Source organism: Aquarana catesbeiana, linkage group LG02 (assembly GCF_042186555.1).
Source record: "Aquarana catesbeiana isolate 2022-GZ linkage group LG02, ASM4218655v1, whole genome shotgun sequence".
NCBI lineage: Eukaryota > Metazoa > Chordata > Amphibia > Anura > Ranidae > Aquarana > Aquarana catesbeiana.
This window is the reverse complement of record NC_133325.1, coordinates 741,220,536-741,244,164: the sequence shown is the minus strand read 5'-3', so window position 1 is coordinate 741,244,164 and position 23,629 is coordinate 741,220,536. Positions and strand designations below refer to the sequence as shown.

Below are 23,629 nucleotides of genomic sequence, written 5' to 3'. Positions count from 1 at the left end.
GTGCCTCAGACCGGCACCGAGTCTCTCCAGCTTTTCAGTATTTGCCTATAATGGCCGTATGCTACTAGTAGCTGGTGTGCGGTATAAGCCTCATTTTCAGTGCGGTACATTCGGCAGGAAATGACGTCAGCGTCGCGCAACCAGGGGGATATTTTATGTTTTTTATATTTACCGTATTTATCAGCGTATAACATGCACCCCACGTTTAGGTAGATAGACAGAGCCAGATGTCCTGTGTACTCGGCTCCTCTCGCAGTCCCGCCCCTTGGCCCGGCTCCTATGATGGACACAACACTGGCCCAATAGCGGGACATAAATGCTAGGAGGTGGGACTGGGCGTGACTGCGAGCGGAGCCGAGCCTAGCTGAGTACACAGTACACTCGGCTCTATTTCGGTGGCGCTCGGTCCCTCCTTCCCCTCCGAGGCAGTGGTTCGTCGTATAACACGCACCCACGATTTTCCCCCTGATTTTAAGGGGAAAAAAGTGCATGTTATACGCTGATAAATACGGTATTTAAATTTTTGGCATGGGACTTTTCACATTTGTACAATATGTTTTTTGATGAAAAATCATTAGCACATTAATACACTGTTTGATTTATGTATTTAAAGGGGTTGTAAAGGCTCGTGTTTTTTCACCTTTCAGTCACCGGCCCCCCAGCGCCCCCCCCCCCCCGTTTTACTTACCTGAGCCCCGAATTTTGGTCGGCGCTTTCCTGCTGTCCCCCTCTCCACAGGTTCCCGGCTCTTGATTGGATAGATTGATAGCAGCACAGCCATTGGCTCCCGCTGCTGTCAATCAAATCCAATGAGGCGGGAGCTGGGGGGCGGGGCCGAGTTCTGCATTCGACCTCTATGGATGCCGAATGCTGGACTCCGGAGCGCGCCCGCAAGGTAACCCCCTCAGGAGAGCGCTTCTCCAAGGGGGTTATCTAATGTGGGGAGGAGCTGCCAAGGGACCCCAGGAATGGATGTTCGGGGCCACTTTGTGCAAAACGAGCTGCACAGTGGAGGTAAGTATGACATGTTTGTTTAAAAAAAAAAAAAAATCGATCCTTTAGTATCACTTTAAAGGGCCAGTGCAGCTACACAAACAAAATGTTTTTTTATCCACTGATCTAGTGGTGAATATGGACATAATTATCTGGCTGACCTCCGGCAGGTGGTATCGCATGGCCTAGTGTCAGCTCTTATGTGAGTACTTTCAGTTATGGCCGTTTATTTGTTCATTTATTTGTTCATCATCATCTTTAATCCCTCTACCCCTCTAGTCTGTGGTTATATCAAACTGTAATGGTGATTTTTTTACCCCCTTTTTAGTATATGGATGCACTTGCTCCTGATAAGTGGATAGAAGTCCACGAAACATCGTCAAGCTTATTTTGATGCATCCATCTCATATTCATGATTCTAGATGGTTTTTAGTGCTCTAGCACCCTGATATAATGTTATGCCTACTCCATTTGGGGGACTGTGATGTATAATATTTACTTTCTGTGTCATGTTGGTGACTATCCTCAATATGTATGTTGATACTTTGTATTTTATATGCCAATGTGCTATTATGCATTTATATGGGTTGATCCATGCCCTATCTTTGGTCTAATAAAGAATAATAAATTAAATAAAGAATACAATTTTTTACATATGTATATGGTTTTGTCTGGCTCTACCCCACACACCTCATCTAGAGTCTCCCCCCCCCCCCTCTTTTTTGCAAAAGCAACCAGGGATGGAGGCGCAATATTCCCCGTTGCGTCTCATTTAAAGTCCCAAATATTCCCTTTTTTCTTTGATAGTGGTGAATATTAGCTGCAGCATAGCCCTGCATTATAGAATGTTTGGAATTTGTTTTGCGCCACTGGCGCACACTAAACTAAGATGTAATCAATCTGTCTGGTTGCCATAGGATTTAAACTTTTGGATATAACTGTTCATTGCACTTTGACAGATAAGTCTGTATTAACCAGGTAATGCTAGTAATAGGATTTCTAATTCCTTTCTCCTGGATTTCAGGCATATTGGCGTTCCTGTGCTGCAATACTGGGACATGTGTTAGAACAAGCTTTCAAAGAGGATTACATGGTGAATCTAGTCAGAGCTCCAGAGATACCAGGTGAGGTTTTTTTTTTTTTTTTTTGTATTGAAAATGTTATTAAAACGATACCTGAAAGCATGTCTGCTAAGTGTTGGCCAGACGGGTAGAGAGTGACGTATGAAAACTATGGACACCTCTGTGTTGCTATTTAGTCCGCCTCTTGACTGTCAAAAACAGTGACATCCAGGTACTGCAGTCTATAATTTCTGTGAATTTAGTCATTTACAAAGCTTTCTTATTTTATCTTGCTGTTAGATATTTTGATTGCTTGGTGAACTTTGCTTAAAGATTAAAGTGATTTGTAATGTTTTTTTTTTCTACAAAAATAACAAACATGTTATACTTACCACCTCTGTGCAGTGGATTTGCACAGAGCAGCCCAGATTCTTCTCTTCTCGGTCCCTCCTCTGCTCCCGGCCCCTCCCTCCTGTTGCATTCCCCGATAACAAGCAGCTTGCTATGGTGGCACCTGAGCCAAGTCACAGCTCCATGTGTCCATTCAGACACGGAGCTACGGTCCAGCCCTGCCACCTCTCACCTGTTTTGCTGAGACAGAGCAGCAGCGCCATTGGCTCCCGCTGCTGTCAATCAAAGTCTGCCAATCAGGAGGGAAAGTCCCGGACAGCCAAGACACTTGTAGACATCACTGGACGGAGATGGGGCTCAGGTAAGTATTAGGGGGGCAGAGGGGAGCTGCTGCACACAGAAGGTTTTTTTTATCCTAATGCATAAAATGCATTAAGATAAAAAACTTTCTGACTTTACAACCACTTTAAGTGCACTTATTCTTTTTGGCCACCCCCCATCTAACAGATCCCTCACCCTTTGCAGATGCGTACTTAAAGTGGTTGTAAAAACAGAAGGTTTTTTATCTTAATGCATTCTATGCATTAGGATAAAAAAAAACCTGTGTGCAGCAGCTCCCCTCGGCCCCCCTAATACTTACCTTAGCCCGAGCTTCCTCCAGTGATGTTGCATGAGTGCCTCGGCCCTCCAGGACTCTCCCTCCTGGTTGGCAGAGACACAGCAGCAGTACCACCATTGGCTTACGCTGCTGTCGATCAAAGTCAGTTAGCCAATTAGGAGAGAGGGGGCGGGGCCGAACCATGGCTCTGTGTCTAAATAGACACCCAGAGCTGTGGCTCGGGAGCCCCATAGGAAGCTGCTTGCTGTGGGGGCACTCAATAGGAGGGAGGGGCCAAGAAAGCCAGCTAAGGGACCTGAGAAAAGGAGGATATGGGCTGCTCTGTGCAAAACCAATGCACAGAGTAGGTAAGTATAACATGTTTGTTATTTTTAAAGGAAAAAAACGAGACTTTACAATCACTTTAACAAGACATTCAGAGCTGCAAATTCTGACTGTGTCTGCACAGTAGAGCCCCACAGAAATCTATGGGGCTCGTCCTGAACCCAAATTTTCTTTAGAAGGTGGCCACATGCCAGTAAAAAAGTTCTCTGCCAGCATGCGGTAGAAAGAGACACTTGCTCCCTGTGTGGAGCAGTGGTCTCTCTGCAGAGGTCTGACACAGTTGAGTAACCAGGAAATGTTATGCTTCCTGCTGATTGGAAATGACTAGTTCTGACTCGCGGTGTGAGTGTGACCTCTGCAGAGAGATCAATATTTCCCCACAGAGGGCATGGGTTGCTCTGTACTGCATGCTGAAAGGGGACATGCTTTTCTACTCAGGCTGTGACTTCTTTAATGAGGGAAACAAACTTTAATGCCCCGTACACACGGTCGGATTTTCCGATGGAAAATGTCCGATCGGAGCGTGTTGTCGGAAATTCCGACCGTGTGTGGGCTCCATCGGACATTTTCCATCGGATTTTCCGACACACAAAGTTGGAGAGCAGGAGATAAAATTTTCCGACAACAAAATCCGTTGTCGGAAATTCCGATCGTGTGTACACAAATCCGACGGACAAAGTGCCACGCATGCTCAGAATAAATAAAGAGATGTAAGCTATTGGCCACTGCCCCGTTTATAGTCCCGACGTACGTGTTTTACGTCACCGCGTTCAGAATGATCGGATTTTCCGACAACTTTGTGTGACCATGTGTATGCAAGACAAGTTTGAGCCAACATCCGTCGGAAAAAATCCTAGGATTTTGTTGTCAGAATGTCCGAACAAAGTCCGACCGTGTGTACGCTCTATTAGACTTCCCACACTTTTTTCTTGCTGTTCAGTTGGGTTTTAAAGCGCAGTTCCACCCAAAAATTGAACTTCTGCTTTAAGTACTGGTAACCCCCTGACATGCCACATTTGGCATGTCATTATTTTGGGGGAGGAGCGTGTACCCTGTTTTTACAGGTACCCACCTCCCACTTCCTCCCCTCGCTCCACGCCCCAGGAAGGAAGATCACCTCTCCCCCCTCTCTCCCTCCCTGCAATCTTCTGGGACATGTCACAGGTCCCAGAAGATTGCCAGCCATTCACAGCGTGCAGCGCGGCTCACGCATGTGCAGTGCGCTCCCGGCTAACCCACAGTTAGAAGGGGAGAGGAGTGCGAGGCTTCCTGTACCCGCATCGCTGGACCATGGGACAGTTGAATGTCTGATTATTAAAAGTCAGCAGCTACACTTTTTGTAGCTGCTGACTCTTAAATGGGTGGAACCCCGGTTTACCAAAACTTATTAGATCTCTTCTGAAAATATTGGTTGCCTGGTTGTCATTCCGGCATTTAGCTTTAGTATGTTCCCTTTCACTGATCTGGAACAAATATAGAGCTCAGCAATTTCCTCTTACTTCTATATGCTTATGCCAGGTCCCACACTCCCCTTTCCCATACACTTCCGACACACTCCTACATATCCAGTAAGGGTTCTGTGATGGACACTTCTGGCAGCCAATGGGAGGTGTCCACAGTAAGGGACTTAGGCAATGCAAGGGAGAGCCTTCCACACTACAGATCGGAAGAGAGAAGAATTGGGACTTAGTCTGCCACATGATTACAATTTTAGTTTTTTTTTTTTTTTATAAACACTGGTTAATAACTATTTCGGAGGAGAGAATGTAGGGTGGCCAGGCAGAGAAGTCATCTAGGAAGTGTGACACCAGTTCAGGAGGCTGATAAACCACATCAATCCTGAGAGTAGCTGTAATACATCCGCCCCTTTGAGAAAAGCATCCACCCATTATAATAACTAGCCCGAGCATCGTGTTGATTGTGTTCAATGTATAACCATACATCCGCCCCTTTGAGAAAAGCATCCGCCCCTTGCTGTCTTTATAACCATACATCTGCCCCTTGCTGTATTTAATGAATAACCAGCCCTGAGCATCGGGAGCAAGCGGCGTGTTGATTGCGCTTGCGCAGTCTAGGCCGGGCACTATGCTCTCTGCTGACTGACGTTAGTTCCGGTTGCTGACGTCAGTTCCGATATCGGCGCCACTTGCGTTCCACACTGGTTCCGTGGTTCCGACGGGGAGATCCGGAAAATCGAGGTAATCCAGCTTGGAGATCGCGCCGGGGGAGTGAATCGAGATCGCGATCTTTATATGATTAATCGTGCAGCTCTAGAGGGAGGTGAAGGAAGAACTTTTAAAAGTGCTTTATGGGAATGAGATTCCAATTGCTCCTTACTTTTGCCTGTGAGGGAAGTCAAGTGGAGGCCACCATGGGAGAGGGCAGATAAAGAAGCAGGCTTAGATTCCTGAAGCCAGGTTTCAATAACGGCAAGTTGACAGATTTCGAGATAAAAAGGTCATGGAAAGAGGTGAGCTTTGTTACAGACAGCGGGCATTGCAGAGGTCTGGTTCATAGAAGCGGGGGAATAGAGGTGGAACACGAAGGCCCCTTTCACCCTCCGCTAGCGGCCGCAAAAGGGTTAAAACCACCGCAATGCGCTGTTTCAGCAGTGCTATGCCGACGGTATAGCCGCGCTGCCCCATTGATTTCAAAGGGCAGGGGCGGTGTATACACCACGCCTTCACTGCTCCAAAGATGCTGCTAGCAGGACTTTTTTTTAGCTTCCTGCCAGCGCACCGTTCCAGTGTAAAAGCCCTCGGGGGCGATAGCTGTAAAGCACCGCTAATTTTAGTGGGGCTTTACTGCTGTAATAGCGGCACTTTTCGGCCACTAGCGGGGCACTTTTAACCCCTGCTATCGTCCGAATAAAGGGTTAAAAGCGGTGGTGCCCATTAATTCTAATGGCAGGAGCGGTGGAGGAGTGGTGTATACAAGATGCTGCTTGCAGGACTTTTTCTAACATCCTGCAAGCGCACCGCTCCAGTGTGAAAGCACTGGGGCTGCAGGGAAGGCGTTTTTCAGGTGCTTTACAGGTGCTATTTTTAGCCCAAAAGCTCCTGAAAAATGCCCCAGTGTGAAAGGGGTCTTACTAAACCCAGTAATATGAAAATAGTTAATCTGCCCCCCACAGCTTATAGATCTTCTTTTTACAAGTAAATGTTCTCTCCAGCATAAAAGACACAACTGAGCATGTGCAGGTCGGCTACGCTGCCTATGTTAGCTGGCCTTGCAGGAGGGAAGGATCTGTGCATGCAGGATAAAACAGCCTTTTTACACAATGCAGAGGATTAACCCCTTAAGTTCCACAGTGAGTGTAACAAGCATTCTACTCGATATATACAGACTGATTTTACTGTTATAGGTTTAGTAACACTTTAAGGCAAACAAAGAAAAAAACTGCGCTATACCCTCGATGTATATAAAATGAATGTGAAAAAACACCAAATATGAATGTATAATTGGGTCATAAACAGTATGACACACAAATTCCAAATAATATCTGACTAATATCAGGTGCATATAGATCAATAGTGCCAAAACCAAAAAATTAGTGATAATAAATTAGTATACAGCAAAGTCCATAGACCAGACAAACAGAAAATCTTCTAGGGAGATGGGAAGAGTCCCCTGATAGCTCTTCATAGGGATCAGTGTGGAAAGGTAGAAAGTATAAAAACACCCCGTGCAGTGATCCTCCACTACCTAAATTGCACGCTTACCAGATAGCAAGCTCAACAGGCTCGTAAATAATCCAGAGGCCAGATGAACAGTAGGTATTGGAGCATCCCTCTATGTAGCGTGGCAGAAGGCAGGCAAACCAGGCACATGTGAGACCTTGAATCCAGGTATCCAACCAGCATTAGGGCATCCCTCTAGCGGCGTAGCCGCGGACATGTATGGGGGGGTACCACAACCCAAATCACAGACATAGGAGCAAATAAAAGATGCCCATAGTGTAACTCCGTTAAGACAAATTTATTGGTATAGGTAGAAAACTTACAATTTAGCAGTTTAAATTGAGCGCCCGTTTAAGTTGAAAAAGCGATGACGTCAGAACATCAACCTCCCGACGTACGTTTCGTCTGTAGCTGACGTCGTCTGGGGAACGGGCGACGCTCTGAGTCATCACAATTAAATAGATAAATGAAACCACGCCTCGTTGTGATCTTTCAAAGGCGTACAGCGTATGTGACAAATCCACAAGGGAGGTCGGAACAAAAACAAACCACGCAGCAGGAAGTACCTAAGGCTGCAAACAATAATCATATCGGATAGGATGCAAAAGAAAGAACTAAAATAGGTGTATTGAACACATAAGAATATGAACCAGACTAAAATTAGTCCATTGGGTATTCAGCCATTAAATGAAAAACTACATTTCCACATGGTAATAGCAGCATAAGTTTGCTATAAGACAGTATGGCGCCATCTTGTGGGAAAAAAATATATTAGTAAAAAAAATAAAAATTGTGAATAAAGATGAAAATGGTAAGATAGATAAAAAAGTAATGATAAAAATGTAAAAAATGAGAAATACATAAAATTAAAATTAGACTAAAATTAGACTAAAAATAAAATTATGATAAAATTATGGAGAACATGCCCAACAAAAAAAATAATAAAATAATTATTTCATCCATAAACGTAATAAATGGACACATCCACAGAGGTTTTACCTCTATCTTATTGTCATTTAGACAAAAATGCATGTATCAAATATATGTATGGACATATTGGGTAACGCCATTGAGACATCACAACGAGTTCACATAGACATAAAACTGGACATCAAACTATAATGTCAATAAAATGTAGAGAATAGCAATATTAGGCATAGTCAATAAAAGCATTTAAATCTGTCTCTACATTCAACCCAAAAGGTGTGTAGCACTTAATCCTATGTATCCATGCCATTTCTAAACGTGATATGCCTCGCACCAAAGAACCACCCCTCCAAGGACAGGTGAATTTATCTATCCCCAAAAAGACAGTTTTATCTGGATTCCTATTATGGACTTCCAGATAATGCCTAGACACAGGGTGTTTAGGGAAACCATTCAGAATATTTGTCACATGCTCGTTGAGTCTAACCATAAGGGGTCATAGTCCTGCCCACATACTACATCCCGCAAGGGCATTGGAGCAGGTATATGACCCCCTTGGTGGAGCATGTGACAAAAGGCCTGATCACAAACTCAACCTGAGTACTATTAGATCTGAAAGAATGGGTTCTCCTCTGAGTACATCCATTCAATGTGCATATTCTGTTCTGATTCTATACTCTGGTAGAATCCCGTAAGGTTATCGAAGAATCACCTTTTGATGGTAGGTGGTTAAATAATCTTATCGGTAATTGTACCTCTAATAGAAGGTGCCCCCTTGTAAACCACCTGAGTTCTAGAAGGGAGGATGGTATTAAGAGTGGGATCACTCATAAGAATGTGCCAATGCCTTTTAATCATCTGGCCAACCTTCCTATGCTGGATAGAGTATGTTGTGATAAAGGGAACAGACGGCACCCTATTGGTATTGGGCATCTTCTCCTTGAGTAGTTCACTTCTATCGATAGATAATACCTCTTCTAGTGTATTATTGAGATGTACATTAGAATAGCCCTTCTCCAAAAACCGTTTGGTCAGGACGTCTGCCTGCATGAGAAATTCACCCCTATCAGAGCAGTTACGTCTTAAACGGATGTACTGGCTTTTAGGCACCGACCTAATCCAAGCCTCATGGTGACAGCTATTGGTGGGAATATACGAATTACAGTCGGTGCTTTTAAAGTAGGTGACAGTAGTGAACTGACCATCTTTTATCCGAATGGTGAGATCTAAAAAATGAATCTCATGCTGGCTAGCTTTGTAATTAAGAAAAATGCCCCTGGTGTTAATATTCAGTTCTCCAAGAAAATAATCCAGATCGGACCTGTCTCCATCCCATAGGAGGAGGATGTCCTCTATATACCTAGCCCACAGGACCACCTGGGGTCTCTGCTGGGCATAGACATCCTCCTCCCAAAGGGCCATAAAGAGGTTCGCCAAACTGGGGGCATATTTAGCCCCCATGGCGACCCCTCTATCTTGCTTATAGAATTGACCTCCGAACCAAAAATAGCTCCGAGAAGCAGCAAATTGGAGCAACTCAAGGATGAAGGAAGTTTGCTCATCTACCAAACCAGAATCACGTCTAAGAAAATACTCAACCACAAAGAGACATAGGTTATGCGGTATGACAGTGTAGAGGGACGTGACGTCAGCTGTCACCATCCACATTCCCGGCTTGGGAGTAAGGGCCGCCAACAAGTTAATCACCTGACGGGAATCCTTTATAAAGGAAGGCATTTTATTTACTATTGGCTGAAAGAAGAAATCAATATACCTGCCCACTTTAAGGCCCCTATCACACGGGCCGGATCCCGTTATGCTCAGCAGGGGATCTGCCCGCTGATCCCCTGCTGAGCTGAACTGAGTGGAGCGGCCAGATGACAGGTCCGTGTTTGCTCAGCTTATACAGAGTGGACACGAACACAGCCTGCTCTGCCCAATGGGAAGCCGGGTGTAAACAGACAGACTGTTTACACCCAAATGCCCTCTGATCCAGACAGACTAAGGGGATCCGATCAGATTTGACACAAGTCCATTAACATCCTAATGCCCATAGAGGAGAATGCAGGGTCTGATCGGGTCCGGCTGAAAAAACGGATAGCCGGAACTGATCGGACCTCACGTGTGAAAGGGACCTAACGCTCACTGATAGCATTATTTACATACAGTTTATCCCAAACACGTCTCGAAATAATAGTTGTAAAAACTCTGTAGTCTCCCTTTAATGTTCAATTGAACCTTAAAGTGGTTGTAAACTTCTGAAATGAAAAAAGCACATCCCTCTATTGTGTATATTTTCCTCAATAAAAGGACCTAGCATGGTTCCTACGTTATCTCTCTTCCCTCTATCTGCATGAGTCACTTTTGACGAGTTATATCAACACCACAGTGTATGTTTCCCTATGAGACCAGGTAGAGGGGGGGTGTGTCCATTCCCTCCATTCATTTGTCAGCTTACACTCATCTCCCTGCTCTATGCTGTGTTGTGTGTGTGAAGGTAGATCCTCATTGCCTGCCCTTTGGAGCTGAGAAAAAGCCTTTTATCTGTGTGTTTTAGAAAGCTTTAGAGAAGGGGAAGCTGTAGAGTGCTGCAGATAAACGGGTACAATGCATGTAGGAGGATTTGTTTTATCCTGTATACCACCTGAGGCCAGGTTCACTGGGTATATGTAAGGGTTGTAGTACAGTATATGTAATAACTTTAAAGTAGTTTTAAACCCTTACATATACCCAGTGAAGTTACTGGCCTCGGATGATAGAAAAAGATTTAACAAATCCTCCTATATAAGTTGTACCTGTTTATCTGCAGTCTTCTCTCCTCTACATCTGTTTTAAAATGCTGAATTATAAATCTTGTTCAGAAAAAAGGGGGCGGAGAGCTGAAGTTACATATGGGAGAGTTCAGTAAGTAGAGCTCTGAGTGCTGATTGAAGGGAAGGGTCTCCACAGCCAGGGTCCTTTTCTACAGCTGCTAACAGGACGCGCAGGCTTTTCCATTTTTGCTGTGGCTGCTTTTGAAAGAAAATAACTACAAGAAACTGAACCTTTTTTATGAACCTGGAATACATTTACCATATTTAAAGTGGTTGTAAAGGTTAATTTTTATAAAGATAAAAAACTTGTTATACCTGCCTACTCTGTGCAAGGGTTTTGCACAGAGCAGCCCCGATCCTCCTGTTCTGGGATGCCCTGCTGGTGCTCCTGGCTCCTCCCCTTTACCGGGTGCCCCCACGGGAAGCCCCTTTACCTGGGGGCACTCATGCAGGCCCCTCCTCTCCCTGCTCCTGTGTCACTGGATTTGATTGACCACAGTGGGAGCCAATTTGTCCACTGAGGAGAGAGAGAGTGGCTGGAGCCGCTGGGCTCGTGCACATTGCTGAGTCGGATCGGGCTCAGGTAAGAGATAGGAGGGAAAAAAGAGATTAGAACAAAAGAGGGCACACCAGCCTTGTGCATTATCCTTTGATATATTTAATAAAAGAAAAAGTATTAAAAACTATTTACAAGGATGGAAAGAAAACCACAATGTAACAGTCTTTGGCTTATGACAATCCGTCTACTGGTAGCAGTCTCCAGATACTTGAGGGAGGACGTGCGAACCACTGCTGGCTGACGCGTTTCGAAGGATTACCTTCTTCCTCAGAGCCTCTTCTATACTCCTTCTTTTTTTTTTTTTACTGCTAGGATACCCCTATCCTGGTGGGCAGCAAGGCCTAAGATATTATCCACTCTGAACTTTGGCTCGCCGGGTCAACACATTTGTGCGCAAGAGTATTTGTTTTGCTGCTAAAGAGATAGGAGGGAGCTGGGGGCAGCTGCAGCAAAGAAGGTTTTTCACCTTATCACCTTAATGCATTAAGGTGAAGAACTTGGAGACTTTACAATCACTTTAAAGTAAAGGTTTAATCAGGCTTCAAATTTATTTTTCATCCTAACATTGCGCCCTTCAAAATCCCGCTTGTACCTACTGTAGGACATCGGATGCATTAACTTTTTTTTTTTTGGATCCTCTAACGTTAATTACTCATGTACAGCAGCAAAAGACAGAAATAGACGTGGACTTGAAATAATAAGTGAGGGGCCTAGGCTGTGTTAATTAGTGCGTTTATTACAGCATGTTAATGAAAACAAGGAATTGTAATGACTTGGTAATTAGAGGGGTAGTGTAAGGTGGGCAGTGCCAGGGAATGGAGATTGCATATTGTGATCTCTCATTACACAGCCTCTACCCAGCATCTGTCATAATGAGACCTCAGCCTGGCTCACTTCATAATTAAATGTGCACGTTGTTTATGTATTTCCAGCATGGTGAAATTCCTCTCCGTAATTGTCACTTTTCATATTGTTGATATGATTGGGGTCGCAAACTCATTTCTCTATTTTTTTTCCTTCTGTTTGGCATAACAAACTGCTCATCCTCACAATTCTTCTGACTCCTATAACTTATCAACTGCGTAGAAAGTCACCAAAGTGTGGACAGTGTTATCTGTCACTTCCGCTCTGCAGAGCCGCCATTTTGTGTCTATTGTCATTATCTATGCAAAAACAATTTATTGGTAATGTGACATTATAACTATTTTACACCTCATCATTAAAATCTGCCATGCATACACTAGGATTGCTATTGTGAAGAGTAATGTATTCTAATAACTGTATGCAGGTAATACTTGTACTGTTAGTATTCAGTATACAAACAAATTGGATCATTTTATCCTCATTCATGTGCTGATCAAGCTGTCTATTAAAAAAAAGTGACCGCGATGAAGTTTGGACTCTGCAACATTGCCAGGGGAGCTTACAACAGTTAAAGGGATTGTAAAGGTTCGCTTTTTTTTTTTTTTTAAATAACAAACATGTTATACTTACTTCGCCTGTGCATTCCACGGGGGCACTCGTGTGGGCTCGCTCCCGAGTCCTGGTGCTGCGTCTATTGACACAGACTCGGCCCCACCAATGACTTCTGCTGCTATCAATCTATCCAGTGAGGGCCCGAGACAGCGGCTGGAGCTGCTGTGCTCATTCCTATCACTGGAACGATTGGGTTCAGGTAAGTAAAAGGGGGGCTCTGAGGTTCTGCTGCACTTCAGAAGGTTTTTCACTTTAATGCATAAAATGCATTAAGGTGGAAAACCTTAAGGGTTTACACAGGGCTGGTGCAAGGATTTTTGACACCCCAGGCGAAACCTAATTTTGCCCAAGCATCAGTGTGACAGGAGCCGGCGCTAGAGGAAGCATGCGGCTGCAGTAGAGAGCACTGATCATAGAGGTGCGCAGGGGATGTTTGCTTCCGTTCCATCAGGACATGCCCTCCAGTGCTGCGCCTCTATAATGACACTACAAAGCGGCTTGCCGAGTAACATGCAGCAGAGGCATCCCCCTAGATGTGCACGCTTTGTCCCAGCAACGCCCACTAGAGGTTATAACTTTTATTACAGAGATATTTATAGTACAGCAACGAAAACTTACATAGCTCACAGTCAAAGAGTAGGACAGAGAGTAGGGAAACCAGCGGCCGAGTGCCCTAGGCAGCAGTGCACCCTAGGCCGCCTAGTTTGCCTAGTGGTAGCAACCGGCCCTGGTTTACAACCCCTTTGTGTGTGTATATATGTGTGTGTGTGTGTATATATATATATATATATATATATATATATATATATATATATATATATATATATATATACATACAGTGTGTGTCTTTTTAAAGCAGAGGCCCTAGATAATAAATTGGTGAGTTTTGCTCATTTTTATGTCACACGGTATTTGCGCAGTAGTTTTTGGGGAAAAAAAATACACATTTTTAATTATTGATTTATAGTATTTTTTTTTTTTTTTTTACACTGTTGCTTTAGAAAAAAAAATTTTGATCCCTTTTATTGCTGTCGCAAGGAATGAAAACATCCCTTTGACAGCAATAGGCACGTGACAGGTACTCTATAAGACCCCAAATCCCTCCTTTGCATTCAAAACACCAAGATCTGCGTTACACTTTCCATTTTTTAAAACTGGCATCTTTCCATTTTTTTTTTAAACTGGCATCTTTAAGACTCAAACCGGAAGTGATGTCATGACGTTGCTTCCGGGTTACTACATCCGAGACCCGATCAAATCCGATCCCGGCTCTCTTCGGGTCTCCAGCCAGCCGGTGGGTGTGCGGCTGGTGGTTCTGGTCTCCCGGTGGGACGGGAGAGCCTGGGCGAGTAGCAGAAGGTGGTGGGAGGTTGGGGGGGGGGGTAAGCCAGATGACGTGCTGGTATGTGATTTGGCGGCAAGTGGTTAATGTGATACTAAACACACACTGTTTAATGTTTAATTTACATTGTCCCTTCTATTTCTGTATGTATATGAAGTCACTGTAATTGTTTTAATTTAAAAAAAAAACAAAAAACATTCAAGCACCTTTATTCCTTATTATTCGATATACAGCTATCAGGGTCATGTGACCTTTCCCAGCCTGTGTGCAGGGAAAGATTAGCAGGAGAAGCTTCTAGTCGTCTGCTGCTGGTCACATGTTCAAAAGAAAAAAAAGCAGCCTTTGAAATACAGAGTAAAAATAATTACTATCAATAAACTGTTTTAAATTCTCATACAAATATATATTTGAAATCAAATTTTTATTATTTTTTGCAGTGTCATGGTATGGGCGAATTTCTTTGTCACACCTTTCCAACCTGTGTCTTAGAAAAAGAGTGTCAGGGCAGGAGATGGGCTCTAGGACCCAGCGTCTCCGCCAGCACATCACATGGGCCTTTATTAGGAAGCCAGCCCTTGGCTGAAGTGCTGTTTGATCATCAGCTTGTTACCTGTGTTCCTGTGTTCCCTTGCTCCCGTGATCCTTAGTTACCAACCCCGCTTGTTCCTGACCTGTTACCTGCTTGCTCCAGTCTTCGACCCTGGGTTGTCTTATGTATACCTTCTGCCTGCTTCTGTGTTTGATCTCAGCTATCCACCTGACTTCGTCTGCTCTGTTATTCACCTGGCTCCTGATCCTGGCTTGTACTGACTAATCTTCTGAAACTGTGCTTCTGCAGACCTGCCACACCTCACAGGCGCCATCTGCCTGCAGCCTCTGCTCATTACATCTGCAGTATCCCAGAATCCTTCTACAAGCAACTCCGCAGGCGACCTGTCCTACTTTGTGCCCGACTCCTCCTGTCTCACCTCCAGGATAGTCCGGAACTTAGCTGCAAGGGAAGCCCTCTCTCCATTGGCCTTCAGCACCCAGTACATGATAGTATCAAACAGCCATTATGTCTGAGTCCGAGAGAGGTGCTTCCGTGCTGAAAGCTCTCTGTCAACAGATGACTGCCCTGACACAAGCAGTCATAAATCTGCAAGATGGCTACTTCCAGCTTGAGGGGCGTCTCCATACCCTCACTGCTTTGATGACTTCTGCTGAGCCAAACCCAGCCACAAGCTCCTCCTCTACAACAGTACCTTCCAGTTCAGCAACTGCAGCTCCACCTGCTGTGGTACTGCCTCCTCCGGAGTCCCCACTCCTGAGCGCTTTTCCGCGATCCGACGGAGGTTCAGGGCCTTCAAGAATGCCTGCAAACTTTACATTGCCCTGCAACCCAGGACTTTTGCACTAGACACTGTTATGCCCTGTAGACACGGTCGGACATTGATTGGAAATTCCGACAACAAAATCAACAAAATGTGTGATGAAGCCCACACACGGTCGGAATTTCCGACAACAAGGTCCTATCACACATTTTCCGTTGGAAAATCCGACCGTGTGTACAGGGCATTAAAGTGGGGTTCATTATTTCCCTCCTATCTGATGAACCACAATCCTGGGCTCATAAGCTGCTTGAATGGAAGGATGAGGTGTTAAACTCTGTCACCGCATTCTTTGGAGCCATGGCAGCATTATATGACGATCCGCCACTGCCGAATCGGCCTTTCATCCCTTTGCGTAGTGTAGACCACCGGTGGAAGATTATATCGGAGAGTTCTGTAGATGGGCAGCTGATACTGATTTGAATTATGCGGCTTTAAGATTATCAATTTCGTCTAGGCCTATCTGAGACCTTAAGGATGAGCTGGCTAGGTCCGATGCTATTACTACACTTGAGGCTCTTTTCCAAGTTTTCTATACAGTTGGATAGGCGCCTACGGGAGCGACGCTCTGAGCGTTCCCAGAACTTTCGGCCAACCTGGGTTACTACCCTAGGTCCCAGCTGCAACAGTCCCTGTCTCTATTCCTCCAACCTCTACCACCTCTGCTGTAGAACCTATGCAGGTAGGTCTTCTCCGACCCACCTTGACCCCAGAAGAAAGAGAACGCAGGTGACTAAACAACTTGTGCATCTACTGTGGAGCTACAGGCCACTTCCTACGTAACTGTCCCATTCGGCCAAGTAAGCCCAGGCACCCGTACCCTTCATACCTCCAGCTTTCCAGGACTGTGTCTACACACATCATTCTTCCCATCCCTTTGCTGATGAGCTGATGCCCTGCCTCCGCACCGGTCATGCGACTGTCCCATCGAATTGCTCCCTGGAGTGGAGATTCCTTTTGGGCGCATCTTCCCACGGTCCGAGGTCGAGTTAGAGGCCTCAGGCAATATATTGATGAGAACCTAGCCAAGGGTTTCATTCATCCCTCCTCCTCACCTGCCAGAGCAGGCATCTTCTTTGTTGAAAAGAAGGACCACTCCCTCCGGCTATGCATTGGCTACAGGGAACTCAACAAAATTACTATCAAGAACAGGTACCCTCTTTCCCTCATTCCAGAGTTATTCCAGAGGTCCCGAGCAGCCCCGAGTGTTCACAAAGCTGGACTTGAGAGGGGCCTATAACCTGGTCTGCATTAGAGAGGGGGACGAATGAAAAACTGATTTCAGAACCCGCTTCGGGTATTTTGAGTACCTCGTAATGCCCTTTGGGCTATGCAGTGCTCCTGCAACGTTCCAACATTTTGTGAACGATATCTTCAGAGGGTACCTTGACCTGTTTTTGATCGTCTACCTGGACAATATCTTGATTTTCTCAGCCTCACTTGAACTCTACCAGTACCATGTCAAGAAAGTACTGAATATTCTGCAAAGTCACAGCTTGTATGCCAAAGCAGAAACGTGCGAGTTTGAGAAGCAGTCCATCCAATTCTTGGGACTCATAATCTCCACTGAGGGGATTTCCATGGATCCCCAGAAGGTCTGAGCAATTCTAGAATGGCCCACACCCTCCGACAGAAAGGGAGTCCAAAGGTTCATTGGCTTCGTCAACTTTTACCGGAGGTTTATCAAGTGCTTTTTGACCATCATCTCTCCGATCACTCAGCTCACCCGCCTTCATACTCGTTTCCTTTGGAACCAGGAAGCCCAGTCAGCCTAGTCAGCCTTTGAACACCTGAAAACCTTGTTTACTTCCGCTCCAGTATTGCAACACCCAGACCTAGCACTCCCTTTTAGTTCTTGAGGTAGACACTTCAGAAGTAGCAACAGGAGCTGTGCTCTCCCAGCGTCTAGGCCCAAAGGCCCTCCTGCACCCAGTAGCCTTCTGTTCTAAAAAACAAAGCCAGGCCGAAAGAAGTTATGATGTAGGTGACAGAGAACTCCTGGCAATCAAAGTAGCCTTTGAGGAGTGGCAATATCTGTTAGAAGGCGCCAGTCACCCAGTCATGGTCTTTACTGACCACAAGAACCTGGGGTATTTGAGTTCTGCTAAGCATCTAAGGCCTCGGCAGGCCAGATGGGCCTTATTTTTCTCAAGGTTTAAATTTCACTTGACATACAGACCTGGATCCAAAAACGGGAAGGCAGACGCCCTATCCCGGATGTTCCCTGAATCTACTGAACCTGCTCCCCCGAGCACTATTCTTTCTGCCCAGAATTTGTTAATTCTGCCCAGCTTGAAATCGGTTATCGAGCGGCTTCTGCATCATACCCCGAAACAGAGCACGCCTCATTAAGAAGACCGGACGGACTACTCTGGCATGCGGATAAGGTCTTCATACCCCAGGAGGCAAGGTTTCAAGTTCCATGATAACAGGTTAGCCGGTCACTTTGGGGCTCGTAAAACTAGTAAGCTCATCCAACGGTCCTTATAGTGGCCCAACCTTGGTCGGGACTATAGAGCCTATGTTAGATACTGCACTGTGTGCCTACGCAGCAAAGGTGACAAGACAAAGTCCTGGGGATTATTGAGACACTTAACTGTCCCTAACTGTCAATGGGAGATGATCTCCATGGATTTCATTGTGGATCTTCTGCCCTCGGAAGGATTCACTGCTATCTTGGTGGTGGTGGATCGCCTGTCAAAGATGGCCCATTTCCTGCCCATGGTAGGCACATCCTCCACTGCAGAGACAGCCCACATGTTCATCAAAGAGATTGTGAGACTCCATGGTTTACCCAACAACATTTCTCGGATCGAGGGGTACAGTTTACTTCCAGGTTTTGGAGAGCTCTCTGTAAAGCCCTGAGTATGGCACTCTGCCTTTCTTCAGCCTACCACCCCCAAAGCAATGGGCAAACTGAGCGCACAAACCAAACCCTGGAGCAGTAACTACGTTGCTTCTCAACTTTTTCCCAAGACAATTGGGCTTCTCTGCTTCCATTGCCAGAGTTTGGCAACCAGGTTTTTTTGCATGCAGAGAACAGGAATAGTGATGGAGTATGAACAGCATTTAATAACCATTTATTGATAGTTTTTTATAATGTGGGTTTAACACTTCAAAGCTTATCTAAACCCAAAAACACGGCAAGTCAAGTTAATGCCAAAGAGCTTAATTTTATTCTCATCTGACCACAGCACTTTCTCTGAATCATTTAGATGTTCATTGGCAAACTTCAGATAGGTCTGTACATGTGCCTTCTTAAGTGCCTTTCAATCTCCATTTTCTCCATTTCAATCTTCCAATTTCCATCGCGGCATATTGTGTTACCAATGGTTTGATTGGTGACTGTGGTTCCAACTGCCTTGAAATCATTCTCAAGCTCCTCCTGTGTAGTTTTGGGCTGATCCCTCACTTTTTTCATGATCATCCTTACCCCATGAGACGAAATCTCCAGACCGAGGGCGATTTGATGGTTATTTTGTATTCCTTCCATTTGCAAATAGTCGCAGTGGTCTCCTTCTCACCAAGCTTCTTGTTGATGGTCTTGTAGCCCATTCCAGCCTTGTGCAGGTCTACAATATTGTCCCCGACATCCTTTGAAAGCTCTTTGGTCTTGCCCATGATGGTGGGCTTGAATATAACAAATAGTCTGTGGACAGGTGTCTTTTATACACATAACTAGTTGTCGTTAGGAGCACCTTCTTAAATTAACAGGACTAATCTGTACCACATGAGCACAACTGTAGCCAGTCAGTGGGAGCCAAAATTATTGTTGGTTGGTAGGGGATCAAATACTTATTTTACTCACTGGACTGCAACTCAATTTATAACATTTGTATCATGCGTTTTTTTCTGGATTTTTGGCTGAAATTCTGTCTATCATTTAAAATACACCTATGATTACAATTATAGACCCTTCATTTCTTTGTAAGTGTGCAATCTTACAAAATCTGCAGGGGATCAAATAACTATTTTCCCACCGTATGTTTTTTTTTTTTTTTTTTTTTTTTGTTATGTATACACAAATGTTTTGCCTTTCACTTAATGGATAGTTTTACAAAGTGAGGGTTCACATATACAAGCACTTGAAGCACCCCTGGTATTTTTAGAAAAAAAAATCTAAATATGTGCATGTGGAATTAAATCATTCAAAGTAACATACAATATACTAGATGTACTAACCACATGCACTTAAAAAATACAGTATTTTGCTATGGTGACCCATGGGGAAAATGTTCTTATGCTAGGTCTGCTTTAAAGAAAAATATACAGGGTTTGATGTTGCGTAGATTGGTTCTATTGCTGGCAATAGAAGATCCTTCAGCAACAAGCTACAAAGCACCAGCAGATTAAGAAATGGTTTGTATGCTGTAAGGATGGAGAGCGGTGAATTGCTCCCAGCAGTCTCATCCACTAGAAACATTACACTGCTCAGGAATGGTAGAATTGTCCTTTATATTTTATTGGCTGTGCTAATGTAATAAAAACCTGCTAGGCCACTTTGGTTTCAAACCTATTCAGTTAAGCAGATCTTTCCTTAATACTGTACCGGAGACATTCTCTTCAAAGTATACGTCGGTACATTGAAGAGGAATATCGTTGTTATGGCAGCAGCTAGCTGCCATAACCCTGGTATCATCTTCTTCAGCAGGCGGTCCGCTTCAAGATTAAAGTGGTCTCTGCGGCAGATTTGCCGTGAGATCACTTTTATCGGCGGCGGGGGAGGGCCCCGCCATGTTCCAGTGCCCTCCCCTGCTTACTGGAGCCGTAGCCGTAGGCAGTGGCAGAGGCAATCAGATGCTGTCCCTTGTGTGACATGGAGATGAGTGAGGGTAAGATGGCCCCCACTTGTCTCCATATCATTGCAGGGCAGAAGCGACGTCAAAACGTCACTTCCGCCCATAGCTCTTAAAGGGCCTTTTTTTTTTTGTTTTGTTTTTTTAAATCACAATTTTTTTTTTATTGCATTTTAGTGTATATATGAGATCTGAGGTTCTTTTTTGACCCCAGATCTCATATTTAAGAGGTCCTGTCATGCTTTTTTTCTATTACAAGGGATGTTTACATCCCTTGTAATAGGGATAAAAGTGACACATTGTTTTTTTTTTTTTTAAAGAACAGTGTAAAAATAAAAAATAAAATGTAATCTAAATAAGAAAAATGTTTTTTTTTCTAAATGCGACCTGTCCTGACGAGTTTGTATGCAGAAGCGAACGCATACGTGAGTAGCGCCCGCATATGAAAATGGTGTTCAAACCACACATGTCAAATATTGCCGTGACCGGTAGAGCCGGAGCAATAATTCTAGCCCTAGCTCTCCTCTGTAACTCAAAACATGCAATCTGTAGAATTTTTTAAACGTCGCCTATGGAGATTTTTAAGGGTAAAAGTTTGTCGCCATTCCACGAGCGGGCGCAATTTTGAAGCCTGACATGTTGGGTATCAATTTATTCGGCGTAACATTGTCTTTCGCAATATAAAAAAAAATTGGGCTAACTTTACTAATTTCTTATTTTTTTAATGAAAAAAAAATTGTATTTAAAAAAAAAAAAAAAGTGCGCTTGTAAGACCGCTGAGCAAATACGATGTGACAAAGTATTGCAACGACCGCCATTTTATTCTTTAGGGTGTTAGAAAAAAAAAATTATAATGTTTGGCGGTTCTAAGTAATTTTCTAGCAAAAAACCTGTTTTTAACTTGTTCTTAACAAATCTCAGAAAGAGGCTCGGTCCTTTAAGTGGTTAAAGAGGACTTTATAGGAAGGAAATAAACAACCTTACTTTCTTATATACTTGTGACTTTTTCTTCATACAGGAGCATCCCATAAAATTAGAATGTCATCAAAAAGTTAATTTTTTTTTTTTTAGTAATTCAATTCAAAAAGTGAATAAAATTGTGTCATCCACCCTGGATACCTTGGCCCCCTGCACCACACGCAGAATCAGGCCCCAACCACTACAACCCTGGCAGACAGACAATACCAGAAGCCTCAAAAACGGAGCTGTGCTCTTGAGCGTCTGTGGCATAAGACTAAAGCCTCGTACACACGATCGGATTTTCTGCAGAAAAAGCGTCTGACTTTTGTCCGAAGGGTGTTGGGCAGGAATTTGTCTTAAATACAAACGGCACACAATTGTCGGCCAACAAACACGAACATAGTGACGTACTACGTGGTTTTTCAACTCTTTAGCGCCACCCTTTGGGCACCTTCTGCTAATGTTGTGTTTGGTGAGCATTGATTCCCAGCATGTGTGTTTGTACTTTGGACTTAACCATGATATCTGCTGGTGTTGGTCCACTGTGTTTTATCAAGTCCAAAGTCAGCGCAGCCCTCTCCCAGGAAATTCTAGAGCACTTCAAGCTTCCCTCTGCTGACCAGCTTTATGGAGATGCTGATTTCATTTTCCAGCAGGACTTGGAACCTGGCCACACTGCCAGAAGTACCAATACCTGGTTTTATGGTATCACTGTGCTTGATTGGCCAGCAAACTCGCCTGACCTAAACCCCATAGAGAATCTGTGGGGTATTGTCAAGAGGAAGATTAGAGGCACCAGACCCAACAATACAGACGAGCTGAAGGCCGCTATTAAAGCAACCTGGGCTTCCATAACACCTCAGCAGTACCACAAGCTGATCACCTCCATGCCACACCACATTGATGCAGTAATTCATGCAAAAGGAGCCCCGACCAAGCATTGAGAGCATACTATACTGTACATGGACATACTTTTCAGTAAGCCAACATTTCTGTGTTTAAAAATCCTTTTTTTTTTATTGGTCTTATGTCCTATTCTAATTTTCTGAGATACTGAATTTGGGTTTTCACTGCTTGTAAGCCATAATCATCAATATTAAAAGAAAGAAATTTAGAAATATATCACTGTAACACATCTATTTAAAATATGAGTTTCACTTTTTGAATTGAATTACTGAAATAAATAAACTGTTTGGTGATATTCTAATTTTATGAGATGCACCTGTATTTCCCTATTTTTGTCCTGCTTCTATGTTGCCTCGGTCCCTGTTCCTGCACCACCATTTTGAAACTGTCTATGATGCATGTGCTTCATCCCCCGCATGCACCGTATGTCACAACTGGCATCTGTTGGGCCAGGGGACACTTCTAGACTTTTGAAGGATCTTGGGGAGAAGCTTTTTTCCCCAGCAAATAAATGCAATTTTGTACGTTGCATGCGCGGGATGAATCACATAACATCATTTGCTTCATGTTCATCAGTACTGCCAGATCTCGCACTTTAGGTACGGGATTTTCCTAAAGGCAATGGTGACATTGCTTTCTCAGGGGGCATCTGTGCAGACAGGGCAATATCACCACGGTCGTTCACATTTTTGGGCAGAATTTCACTTTTCATGATAAATAGAAATGCTTTCCAATGCCATTTCTGGCTCAGCCATCCCAATGTGCTTTTCTCTCACTTACCCTTACCCAAAGGGGGTTTAATATCTTGTCACTTTAATTGAATCTTTAAAATGATTTTCAGATTCCATTACTTCCTGTCGATTCTCTCAGCATTCTCTTCCAGTAGTCCATCTCCCAGAAGCCTTAATTTCCTTGTTGAATCACAGAAGAGTGTGTGATAGGGTGTGTTCACAACTCTGGTCCACACCTCCCTCATTACAACACCACCTTCCACCCACTTTCTATACAATCTGATTGTACAATCTCCTTTCGATCTCCCATCAGCTATGTAGGGCCTGTCTGATTTGATACAAATTGAATAGGTTGGTCAGGTGGGTCCTCCTATTCCATAGTTCTGGTAAATCTCAAGGAAATTGTACAGAGATTGTACAATCAAATTGCATACAAGTACAAAAGAGGGAGTGGACGGAGACACTCCTTTGTCGGGCACCGTTCACATCGCCACGTAGCGAAAAAACTTACAATCCAACGTGCGTCTGTTTTGGAGCATTTTTACTCGTCACGCATGGGTTCAGCCCATTCACTTGAATAGGCTGCCCTACACGCAACAATTACCCCAGGGAAGCTCCAGGACTTTTTTTGGAGCAGCGCATGGCGCGTTACCGCAGTTTTTGGTTGCTGCACTTGGGGTGCTTTTACCATGTAATGACAACACAAGCACAATGCACATTT

At 44.2% G+C, this 23,629-nt stretch overlaps 1 protein-coding gene across 1 annotated transcript in view; it reads left to right on the top strand.

The window, feature by feature from the left end:
- Positions 1-23,629, top strand: part of MRPL39 (mitochondrial ribosomal protein L39) — a 171,805-nt gene that overhangs the window by 59,564 nt on the left and 88,612 nt on the right. The window contains exon 4 of the mRNA XM_073617072.1: positions 2,018-2,117. Coding sequence (XP_073473173.1) covers positions 2,018-2,117 — 100 coding nt within the window. The remainder of the gene's footprint in view (positions 1-2,017; positions 2,118-23,629) is intronic.